At 40.3% G+C, this 12,596-nt stretch overlaps 1 protein-coding gene across 1 annotated transcript in view; it reads left to right on the top strand.

The window, feature by feature from the left end:
- LOC134965157 (sialic acid-binding Ig-like lectin 13) overlaps positions 1-3,168 on the top strand; it is a 38,593-nt gene extending 35,425 nt beyond the window's left edge. Inside the window, exons 6-8 of the mRNA XM_063941679.1 lie at positions 1,300-1,366; positions 2,705-2,962; positions 3,137-3,168. Of these exons, the coding sequence (XP_063797749.1) occupies positions 1,300-1,366; positions 2,705-2,962; positions 3,137-3,168 (357 nt within the window). The remainder of the gene's footprint in view (positions 1-1,299; positions 1,367-2,704; positions 2,963-3,136) is intronic.
- The last annotated feature ends 9,428 nt before the right edge of the window (positions 3,169-12,596 follow it).

The raw sequence follows: 12,596 nt of genomic DNA, 5'->3' as shown, positions 1-12,596 counted from the left end.
GTTAGTAAATTTACCCCTTACAGTCTGTGGCGATGGATATGTAATCCTGGTGGTTGGGGTGCTGTCTGTCAGTATTCTGACAGCGGCATCCCACCCACCAGAATGCCGGCAGTGGGGCGAGCGCTACAAGTCCCCTTGCAGGCTCGCCGGGATGCCGGACGCTTATATAGCGACAGTGGCATCCCGGCCGCCAGTATGCAAGCACAAAGAGTCCCAATGTAGGCTAGCTGAGCTTGCGACAGGTTTTATTCCCACTTTACGGGTGTCGTGGACACCCACAAGTGGGAATAGCCCTGTGAGCGCTGTCGGCATTCCCGGCTGTCGGAATTCTGGCATCAGGATCCTTAACGCCAGGATCCCGATAGCCGGGATATTAACTACATTATCAGTCAATGTAATTAGATTAATATAATAAGCTCTAACTGAAGTCTCTAGAAAACAAAAAACTCTAAGGCGTTGAGCATATCACTCGTCATTATGGTAGAGCAGCGTCACTAATTTTCCTGAGGGGCACTAAAAAAAGTGGTTGCTATGTCTTGTTTTTTCTATGGTTGATCAATAACATAGTTTTCTAATTGAATCTGCCCCTAAGAACAAGTGAAGTGTTTATGTACCTACCAGTCCCCATCAGTAAATCTGAAACAACTTTCACCATTTTCATCTGGTTGGTAACAGCCTAATTTATTGTATGATGTGGGTCATTCCGAGTTGTTTGCTCGTTGCCGATTTTCACAACGGAGCGATTAAGGCAAAAATGCACATGCTCATGGTTCGCAGTGCGCATGCGGTTATTATTTTAGCACAAAACTTAGTAGATTTACTCACGTCCGAACGAAGAATTTTCATCGTTGAAGTGATCGGAGTGTGATTGACAGGAAGTGGGTGTTTCTGGGCGGAAACTGGGCGTTTTCTGGGAGTGTGCGGAAAAACGCAGGCGTGTCAAGGAAAAACACGGGAGTATCTGGGGAAACGGGGAAGTGGCTGGCCAAATGCTGGGCGTGTGTGTGACGTCAAACCAAGAACGAAACTGACTGAACTGATCGCTATTTGTAAGTCTCGAGCTACTCAGAAACTGCTAAGAAATTTCTTTTCGCAATTCTGCTAATCTTTCGTTCGCAATTCTGCTAAGCTAAGATACACTCCCAGAGGGCGGCGGCCTAGCGCGTGCAATGCTGCTAATAGCAGCTAGCGAGCGAACAACTCGGAATCACCCCCGATGTCTGTTGCCTATTAATCAGTGCAACATTTATTTACTTTCCAGTAACTACATAACAAAAAAAAATGGACAGCAATTTATAAAAGTTCCAATGTCCTTTCATTACAGATCCACCGAGAAAACCAGATGTCACCGTCTCCTCAGCTACAGGTATAGTGAGATATTTGGCTTCATACTGCTATAATAGTGTTTCGGCCAGTTCCTTCAATATACTATAGAACAGTCATTAGTATAAAAAAAAACTAGATTAAATATACTGAGCACCGTTGCATTAAAAATTAGTATGTCGTACCAAAGATGTCTGACTACTACATTGTGCTAAAGCCAGTATCTGGCTGTGGGTACTAAAACTCTCTGCTTCTGCATTTGGAAGCCTGCCCCGCCCAATACTCTTATATCTACAGCTGTCACCATTAGCATTGGGACAGTGGCGTCAATATGGGTGCATGGGGTTTGGCTGCATGCTGGGTGCAAGAGATCCATTTGTCATACCACTCACAGCCAATCAGTGGCCTGTTCCCACGGTAGTGGCTTCTAATTGGTTGGCAGCTCGGCAAGTGACAGAACTCACGTGGAGTCCGACACTTGCTGGAGCTGCACTGTATGTACAGCATGAACATACAGCGTGGCTTGTGTCCGGCATTGATTGGTTGCTTTATTGTATTTATTTTTTAACCCCCTGGATGCCTGCATGGAGAATAGGACCGATCGGCAAAAGGGTAGGTGAGTATGTATATTTTTTTCCCCACACATGTAGGCGGATTCTACTGGAGAACTGGACTGACCGGTGCCATGGACAAGGTGAGTATATGTGAGGGTGAGCGAGTTAGCGAAGTTGTACTATCTACTGTGTGTGTGTGTGTGTGTGTGTGTGTGTGTGTGTGTGTGTGTGTGTGTGTGTGTGTGTGTGCGTCTTGTGGTTATCTTAATATTAATTTTACAGTGGGACTATAGATACCAGTGGGCTCAAGTACCAGCATGTGGGGAAGGCTTGCTGAGACCTGTAGCCCTGCTGTAAAATACGTTATTTCTACACATTCAAAGATATCAAATTGGCACTGGGGAACCCTCGGAAGGGGGTACTCCATTTTCTGGAAATCCCTTGACTGGGGTGACCAGTTGGGGGGAGATGAATTCTTTGGCCAGGGGACCCCATCAAGTGGTACTAGTCCTGGAAATACGGGAAACCACTGCTGATTCCCCCCCCCCCCCCCCTCCCCCCTATTTCCAGCACAAGGGCTAGCTCACACAGCACGGTTCTGGTTATGCATTTGGAGGGGGGTGGGGGGTGATTTGCAGTCATGTCAGTGTTAATCCAAATATGTTTAGTCCGATTGTGAGATGCCGTAATTTAGTTTGCAAATTTATGTTTGACATGGAATATCCGTGCGTTTTGGACCTTGGTAAATCTCCAACTTGCAATATCGGGAGTTTATCACTGAAATTATGCTAATCAGACCCTGAGAAAATGTCCCCCTTTGCTTTTAGGTGGACAACTTGAAGCAAACCAGTCTGTGATCACAAATGAAGACGGAGGTCTGTCTATAAACTGCTCTGTGGACAGTAACCCAGCAGCTGTTCTGAGCTGGAATAAGGGGGAAGATAAAGACTCAAATAATATAATTGGTGAAGGATTTACGTGGTCACTGGTAAAAATAACATCCTCAGAGTCAGGTATCTACAGGTGCTCAGCAAGGAACACGCATGGGTCCAATGAAACCCGTATCCAAATCAACAGAAAACCAGGTACTACTTATACTTGTACTTCTGTATAAAGTATTTTGAAAGTTGTTTTACAGGAGTTATATTTGTTTAATTGTAAATTTACATTTATTAAGACATTTACAAACAGAATCTGATGGGCTCTCTGCCTAAGTTATAAATGTAAGTATATATTATAGTGTAAATATTGTATTCTAGAGCAAAATAAAGAATCAGTTGTTATAGAGTAATGACTAATTAACTCTTTGCTTTGGGGCAAAGCTTATGTATCAAGTAAAGTCACTAGTAGTTGGGAACTGTGATCTAGATAATGAAGGTAATAAAGATCTTGGTTGCAGGACAGAAAACAGAGAGTTGTGATAAATGGAGTGCATTCACAGAAAAGAAATGTTACCAGTGGAGTACCCCAGGGATCTGTACTTGGACCAGTGCTTTTTAATATCTTTATTCGTGACATTGCAAATGGCATTAAAGGGAAAGTATGCATTTTTGCAGATGACACAAAGGTATGCTACAGGGTAGACACAACAGGAGGGATAAAACAAATGATTGAGGATCTAGGTAGACTAGAGGAATGGTCAAGAGTGTGGAAATTACAGTTCAATGCCAAAAAATGCAAAATCATACACTTGGATCTCAAAAATCCAAAGGATAAATATAGTATTAATGGGGTGTAGTACTGGTGACCAGCGGTCTCCTGACCGCCGGTCACCTTACCGACGCCGGGATCCCGGCAGCATACCGATGCCAGGATCCCGGCGGGGAGGGGCGAGTGCAGCAAGCCCCTTGCGGGCTCACTGCGCTCACCACGCTGCGGGCTCGGTGGCGACCTGCAGTCGCCACGGGTTCTATTCCCACTCTATGGGTGTCGTGGATACCCACGAGTGGAAATAGTCCCTGTTGGTCGGCATGCCGACCATCGGGATAGTGAGCCGTCAGGCTCACAGAGGAGGTCATGTGACTGTCGGTCAGATGACCGGCGGTCACATGACTACCACCCGTATTAATGGCACTACACTGCAAACTACTGAGGAGGAAAGGGATCTACAGATGGTTCCTCTGTTATCTTGACTGTTTCTGCGCCTAGACGGAGGTTTAGTCACGCTAAAGTGAGTTTAATCATGGACAGGCGCGTTGAGGCGTGACTAGATACTCAGCATGCAATACACATCTCCACCACTGGGTGGCTAATGCTCCACTAATCCAGTACTTTAGTTTGAATAGCGGCAGATTGATCTACAGTCCAAGCTCTGGTAAATGGTCAGTGACGACTGTAATGTTAATATACAGTCCTGTACTGCATAGTGTACACACAGATGATGACCAATGGTCAGATGAACAGATTAAAAAAAAAAAAGTTTATTCAGACACAAACAAACGTGTTAAAACACTTTTTTATGCAGATGCAACTAATGTGTGAACACTTGTGTATGCAGATGCAACTAATGTGTGAAAGGAATAATGTAGCTCATTGACTTTACAGTATGTACAGTGCACTAAATGAGCGCCCAAGTCCCCTAACGGCATAAACGAACACCAATGGGAAGGAATTGCTGTTGCATTAACTTTACACATGAACTTGTGTATCTTCCATGCAGCGATGTACAGTAGGCTAGCGGTGAAGGATCCCACCTCCCACGCTGAGGGTCCCGGGTTCGATTCCCAAAGGGCCAATCTATATTTTTTTTTCCCCTGACATTCACTTTATTATTATTTTTTCTGTGTAATCCATTGTAAAACATTCAATGGAAGGGTACACACAGGTTTCACATAAATCAGGGTAAATCTGCAGGAGCGACTCATTCCGCTATGTAACAGTGGTAATGAGCAGCTGTAGACACACCAGTGAATATAAATTAGTGTATTCTGATGCAATTAACTGTTCGAAAAACACAGTACTGTAGATTGTTGGTGTTAGAGAATCTCTGTTGTACTTTATACAACTCGGAAATTTACTAAGAATTTGTAGTCTCAATCACTGCCGACAATAGCCAAACACTGCTGGGAAAGCATAGAATTCGTAAAAAAAGGAGCTTTCAAATAGACCTTGTTTTTGATGGCATGTTGAGATAGTCATGCACGGATCAGTAAGATTAAATTTGCCACTGTACGTTGCAACCTGTTCATGCTAATTAGTATACTAGTAGAACATACTGTACATAGATAATAAGGACAGTGATTTGGCACCAGGAACTTAGGGAGGAGCTTTTATCTCTCTCCGTTACACATAGAAAGATTACTATGGAGAGAGATAAAAGCTCCCCCTAAGTTCCTGGATGCCAAATCACCATCATTAGTATCTCTGTACAGTATGTTCTACTAGTGTACTAATTAGCACGAAAAGCTTGTAACATAGAGTGGCAAGTTTACTCTTTCTATGTATAATGGAGAGAAATAAAAGCTCCTCCCTAAGTTCCTGGATGCCAAATCACCATCCTTAGTATCTCTGTACAGTATTTTCTATTAGAGTACTAATTAGTACGAACAGCTAATTAGTACCATAATAGAACATACTGTACAGAGATACTAAGTACGTTGATTTGGCATCCAGGAACTCAGGGGGAGCTTTTATCTCTCTCCATGATACATAGAAAGATTAAACTTGCCACTCTACGTTACAAGCTGTTCGTGCTAATTAGTACACTAGTAGAACATACTGTACAGAGATACTAAGGACGGTGATTTGGCATCCAGGAACTTAGAAGGGAGCTTTTATCTCTCTCCATTGTAATCTTTCTATGTATAATGGAGAAAGAAAAAAGCTCCTCCCTAAGTTCCTGGATGCCAAATCACCATCCTTAGTATCTCTGTACAGCATGTTCTACTAGTGTACTAATCAGCACAAACAGCTTGTTAACGTAGAGTGGCAAGTTTAATCTTTCTATGTATAATGGAGAGAGATAAAAGCTCCTCCCTAAGTTCCTGGATGCCAAATCACTGTACTTAGGGTCTCTGTACAGTATTTTCTATTAGAGTACTAATTAGCATGAACAGCTAATTAGTACCCTTATAGAACATACTGTACAGAGATACTAAGTTCGGTGATTTGGCATCCAGGAACTTAGGGAGGAGCTTTTATCTCTCTCCATTATACATAGAAAGATTAAACTTGACGTGTACGTTACAAGCTGCTTGTTCTAATTAGTACACTAGTAGAACATACTGTACAGAGATACTGATGGTGATTTGGCATCCAGGAACTTAGGGAGGAGCTTTTATCTCTCTCCATTGTAATCTTTCTAAGTATAATGGAGAGAGAAAAAAGCTCCTCCCTATGTTCCTGGATACCAAATCACCATCCTTAGTATCTCTGTACAGTATTTTCTATTAGAGTACTAATTAGTACGAACAGCTAATTAGTACCATAATAGAACATACTGTACAGAGATACTAAGTACGTTGATTTGGCATCCAGGAACTCAGGGGGAGCTGTTATCTCTCTCCATGATACATAGAAAGATTAAACTTGCCACTCTACGTTACAAGCTGTTCGTGCTAATTAGTACACTAGAAGAATATACTGTACAGAGATACTAAGGACGGTGATTTGGCATCCAGGAACTTAGGGGGGAGCTTTTATCTCTATCCATTGTAATCTTTCTATGTATAATGGAGAAAGAAAAAAGCTCCTCCCTAAGTTCCTGGATGCCAAATCACCATCCTTAGTATCTCTGTACAGCATGTTCTACTAGTGTACTAATTAGTACAAACAGCTTGTTAACGTAGAGTGGCAAGTTTAATCTTTCTATGTATAATGGAGAGAGATAAAAGCTCCTCCCTAAGTTCCTGGATGCCAAATCACTGTACTTAGGGTCTCTGTACAGTATTTTCTATTAGAGTACTAATTAGCATGAACAGCTAATTAGTACCCTTATAGAACATACTATACAGAGATACTAAGTTCGGTGATTTGGCATCCAGGAACTTAGGGAGGAGCTTTTATCTCTCTCCATTATACATAGAAAGATTAAACTTGACGTGTACGTTACAAGCTGCTTGTTCTAATTAGTACACTAGTAGAACATACTGTACAGAGATACTGATGGTGATTTGGCATCCAGGAACTTAGGGAGGAGCTTTTATCTCTCTCCACTGTAATCTTTCTAAGTATAATGGAGAGAGAGAAAAAGCTCCTCCCTATGTTCCTGGATGCCAAATCATCGTCCTTTGTATATCTGTACAGTATGTTCTATTAGGGTACTAATTAGCTGTTGGTGCTAATTAGTACTCTAATAGAAAATACTGTACAGAGATACAAAGGACAGTGATTTGGCATCCAGGAACTTAGGGAGGAGTTTTTTCTTTCTCTCCATTATACATAGAAAGATTAAACTAGCCGCTGTACGTTACAAGTTGTTCATGCTAATTAGTACACTAATAGAACTTAGTGTGCAGAGATACTAAGGACGGTGATTTGGCATCCAAGAACTTAGGGGAAGCTTTTTTCTCTCTACATTATACTTAGAAAGATTACAATGGAGAGATATAAAAACTCCTCACTAAGTTCCTGGATGCCAAATCACCGTCCTTAGTATCTCTGTACAGTATGTTCTATTAGTGTACTAATTAGCACAAACAGCTTGTAACGTACAGCGGCAAGGTTAAACTTTCTATGTATAATGGAGAGAGATAAAAGCTCATCACAAGTTCCTGGATGCCAAATCACCATCCTTAGAATCTCTGAACAGTATGTTCTATTAGGGTACTAATTAGCTGTACATGCTAATTAGTACTCTAATAGAAAATACTGTACAGAGATACTAAGGACGGTGATTTGGCATCCATGAACTTAGGGGGAGCTTTTATCTCTCTCCATTATACTTAGAAAGATTACAATGGAGAGAGATAAATGCTCCTACCTAAGTTCATGGATGCCAAATCACCATCATTAGTATCTCTGTACAGTATGTTCTACTAGTGTACTAATTAGCACGAAAAGCTTGTAACATAGAGTGGCAAGTTTACTCTTTCTATGTATAATGGAGAGAAATAAAAGCTCCTCCCTAAGTTCCTGGATGCCAAATCACCATCCTTAGTATCTCTGTACAGTATTTTCTATTAGAGTACTAATTAGTACGAGCAGCTAATTAGTACCATAATAGAACATACTGTACAGAGATACTAAGTACGTTGATTTGGCATCCAGGAACTCAGGGGGAGCTTTAATCTCTCTCCATGATACATAGAAAGATTAAACTTGCCACTCTACGTTACAAGCTGTTCGTGCTAATTAGTACACTAGTAGAACATACTGTACAGAGATACTAAGGACGGTGATTTGGCATCCAGGAACTTAGGGGGGAGCTTTTATCTCTCTCCATTGTAATCTTTCTATGTATAATGGAGAAAGAAAAAAGATCCTCCCTAAGTTCCTGGATGCCAAATCACCATCCTTAGTATCTCTGTACAGCATGTTCTACTAGTGTACTAATCAGCAGAAACAGCTTGTTAACGTAGAGTGGCAAGTTTAATCTTTCTATGTATAATGGAGAGAGATAAAAGCTCCTCCCTAAGTTCCTGGATGCCAAATCACTGTACTTAGGGTCTCTGTACAGTATTTTCTATTAGAGTACTAATTAGCATGAACAGCTAATTAGTACCCTTATAGAACATACTGTACAGAGATACTAAGTTCTGTGATTTGGCATCCAGGAACTTAGGGAGGAGCTTTTATCTCTCTCCATTATACATAGAAAGATTAAACTTGACGTGTACGTTACAAGCTGCTTGTTCTAATTAGTACACTAGTAGAATATACTGTACAGAGATACTGATGGTGATTTGGCATCCAGGAACTTAGGGAGGAGCTTTTATCTCTCTCCATTGTAATCTTTCTAAGTATAATGGAGAGAGAAAAAAGCTCCTCCCTATGTTCCTGGATGCCAAATCACCATCCTTAGTATCTCTGTACAGTATTTTCTATTAGAGTACTAATTAGTACGAACAGCTAATTAGTACCATAATAGAACATACTGTACAGAGATACTAAGTACGTTGATTTGGCATCCAGGAACTCAGGGGTTGCTGTTATCTCTCTCCATGATACATAGAAAGATTAAACTTGCCACTCTACGTTACAAGCTGTTCGTGCTAATTAGTACACTAGAAGAATATACTGTACAGAGATACTAAGGACGGTGATTTGGCATCCAGGAACTTAAGGGGGAGCTTTTATCTCTCTCCATTGTAATCTTTCTATGTATAATGGAGAAAGAAAAAAGCTCCTCCCTAAGTTCCTGGATGCCAAATCACCATCCTTAGTATCTCTGTACAGCATGTTCTACTAGTGTACTAATTAGTACAAACAGCTTGTTAACGTAGAGTGGCAAGTTTAATCTTTCTATGTATAATGGAGAGAGATAAAAGCTCCTCCCTAAGTTCCTGGATGCCAAATCACTGTACTTAGGGTCTCTGTACAGTATTTTCTATTAGAGTACTAATTAGCATGAACAGCTAATTAGTACCCTTATAGAACATACTATACAGAGATACTAAGTTCGGTGATTTGGCATCCAGGAACTTAGGGAGGAGCTTTTATCTCTCTCTATTATACATAGAAAGATTAAACTTGACGTGTACGTTACAAGCTGCTTGTTCTAATTAGTACACTAGTAGAACATACTGTACAGAGATACTGATGGTGATTTGGCATCCAGGAACTTAGGGAGGAGCTTTTATCTCTCTCCACTGTAATCTTTCTAAGTATAATGGAGAGAGAAAAAAAGCTCCTCCCTATGTTCCTGGATGCCAAATCATCGTCCTTTGTATATCTGTACAGTATGTTCTATTAGGGTACTAATTAGCTGTTGGTGCTAATTAGTACTCTAATAGAAAATACTGTACAGAGATACAAAGGACAGTGATTTGGCATCCAGGAACTTAGGGAGGAGTTTTTTCTCTCTCTCCATTATACATAGAAAGATTAAACTAGCCGCTGTACATTACAAGTTGTTCATGCTAATTAGTACACTAATAGAACTTAGTGTGCAGAGATACTAAGGACGGTGATTTGGCATCCAAGAACTTAGGGGAAGCTTTTTTCTCTCTACATTATACTTAGAAAGATTACAATGGAGAGATATAAAAACTCCTCACTAAGTTCCTGGATGCCAAATCATCGTCCTTAGTATCTCTGTACAGTATGTTCTATTAGTGTACTAATTAGCACAAACAGCTTGTAACGTACAGCGGCAAGGTTAATCTTTCTATGTATAATGGAGAGAGATAAAAGCTCATCACAAGTTCCTGGATGCCAAATCACCATCCTTAGAATCTCTGAACAGTATGTTCTATTAGGGTACTAATTAGCTGTACATGCTAATTAGTACTCTAATAGAACATACTGTACAGAGATACTTTGGACGGTGATTTGGCATCCAGGAACTTAAGGGGGAGCTTTTATCTCTCTCCATTGTAATCTTTCTATGTATAATGGAGAAAGAAAAAAGCTCCTCCCTAAGTTCCTGGATGCCAAATCACCATCCTTAGTATCTCTGTACAGCATGTTCTACTAGTGTACTAATCAGCACAAACAGCTTGTTAACGTAGAGTGGCAAGTTTAATCTTTCTATGTATAATGGAGAGAGATAAAAGCTCCTCCCTAAGTTCCTGGATGCCAAATCACTGTACTTAGGGTCTCTGTACAGTATTTTCTATTAGAGTACTAATTAGCATGAACAGCTAATTAGTACCCTTATAGAACATACTGTACAGAGATACTAAGTTCGGTGATTTGGCATCCAGGAACTTAGGGAGGAGCTTTTATCTCTCTCCATTATACATAGAAAGATTAAACTTGACGTGTACGTTACAAGCTGCTTGTTCTAATTAGTACACTAGTAGAACATACTGTACAGAGATACTGATGGTGATTTGGCATCCAGGAACTTAGGGAGGAGCTTTTATCTCTCTCCATTGTAATCTTTCTAAGTATAATGGAGAGAGAAAAAAGCTCCTCCCTATGTTCCTGGATGCCAAATCACCATCCTTAGTATCTCTGTACAGTATTTTCTATTAGAGTACTAATTAGTACGAACAGCTAATTAGTACCATAATAGAACATACTGTACAGAGATACTAAGTACGTTGATTTGGCATCCAGGAACTCAGGGGGAGCTGTTATCTCTCTCCATGATACATAGAAAGATTAAACTTGCCACTCTACGTTACAAGCTGTTCGTGCTAATTAGTACACTAGAAGAATATACTGTACAGAGATACTAAGGACGGTGATTTGGCATCCAGGAACTTAGGGGGAGCTTTTATCTCTCTCCATTGTAATCTTTCTATGTATAATGGAGAAAGAAAAAAGCTCCTCCCTAAGTTCCTGGATGCCAAATCACCATCCTTAGTATCTCTGTACAGCATGTTCTACTAGTGTACTAATTAGTACAAACAGCTTGTTAACGTAGAGTGGCAAGTTTAATCTTTCTATGTATAATGGAGAGAGATAAAAGCTCCTCCCTAAGTTCCTGGATGCCAAATCACTGTACTTAGGGTCTCTGTACAGTATTTTCTATTAGAGTACTAATTAGCATGAACAGCTATACAGAGCTATACAGCTATACATACTATACAGAGATACTAAGTTCGGTGATTTGGCATCCAGGAACTTAGGGAGGAGCTTTTATCTCTCTCCATTATACATAGAAAGATTAAACTTGACGTGTACGTTACAAGCTGCTTGTTCTAATTAGTATACTAGTAGAACATACTGTACAGAGATACTGATGGTGATTTGGCATCCAGGAACTTAGGGAGGAGCTTTTATCTCTCTCCACTGTAATCTTTCTAAGTATAATGGAGAGAGAAAAAAAGCTCCTCCCTATGTTCCTGGATGCCAAATCATCGTCCTTTGTATATCTGTACAGTATGTTCTATTAGGGTACTAATTAGCTGTTGGTGCTAATTAGTACTCTAATAGAAAATACTGTACAGAGATACAAAGGACAGTGATTTAGCATCCAGGAACTTAGGGAGGAGTTTTTTCTCTCTCTCCATTATACATAGAAAGATTAAACTAGCCGCTGTACATTACAAGTTGTTCATGCTAATTAGTACACTAATAGAACTTAGTGTGCAGAGATACTAAGGACGGTGATTTGGCATCCAAGAACTTAGGGGAAGCTTTTTTCTCTCTACATTATACTTAGAAAGATTACAATGGAGAGATATAAAAACTCCTCACTAAGTTCCTGGATGCCAAATCACCGTCCTTAGTATCTCTGTACAGTATGTTCTATTAGTGTACTAATTAGCACAAACAGCTTGTAACGTACAGCGGCAAGGTTAATCTTTCTATGTATAATGGAGAGAGATAAAAGCTCATCACAAGTTCCTGGATGCCAAATCACCATCCTTAGAATCTCTGAACAGTATGTTCTATTAGGGTACTAATTAGCTGTACATGCTAATTAGTACTCTAATAGAAAATACTGTACAGAGATACTAAGGACGGTGATTTTGCATCCAGGAACTTAGGGGGAGCTTTTATCTCTCTCCATTATACTTAGAAAGATTACAATGGAGAGAGATAAATGCTCCTACCTAAGTTCCTGGATGCCAAATCACCATCATTAGTATCTCTGTACAGTATGTTCTACTAGTGTACTAATTAGCACGAAAAGCTTGTAACATAGAGTGGCAAGTTTACTCTTTC

The sequence above is a fragment of the Pseudophryne corroboree genome, chromosome 10 (assembly GCF_028390025.1).
Source record: "Pseudophryne corroboree isolate aPseCor3 chromosome 10, aPseCor3.hap2, whole genome shotgun sequence".
Taxonomy (NCBI): Eukaryota; Metazoa; Chordata; class Amphibia; order Anura; family Myobatrachidae; genus Pseudophryne; species Pseudophryne corroboree.
This window is presented reverse-complemented; position numbering and strand designations above follow the sequence as displayed.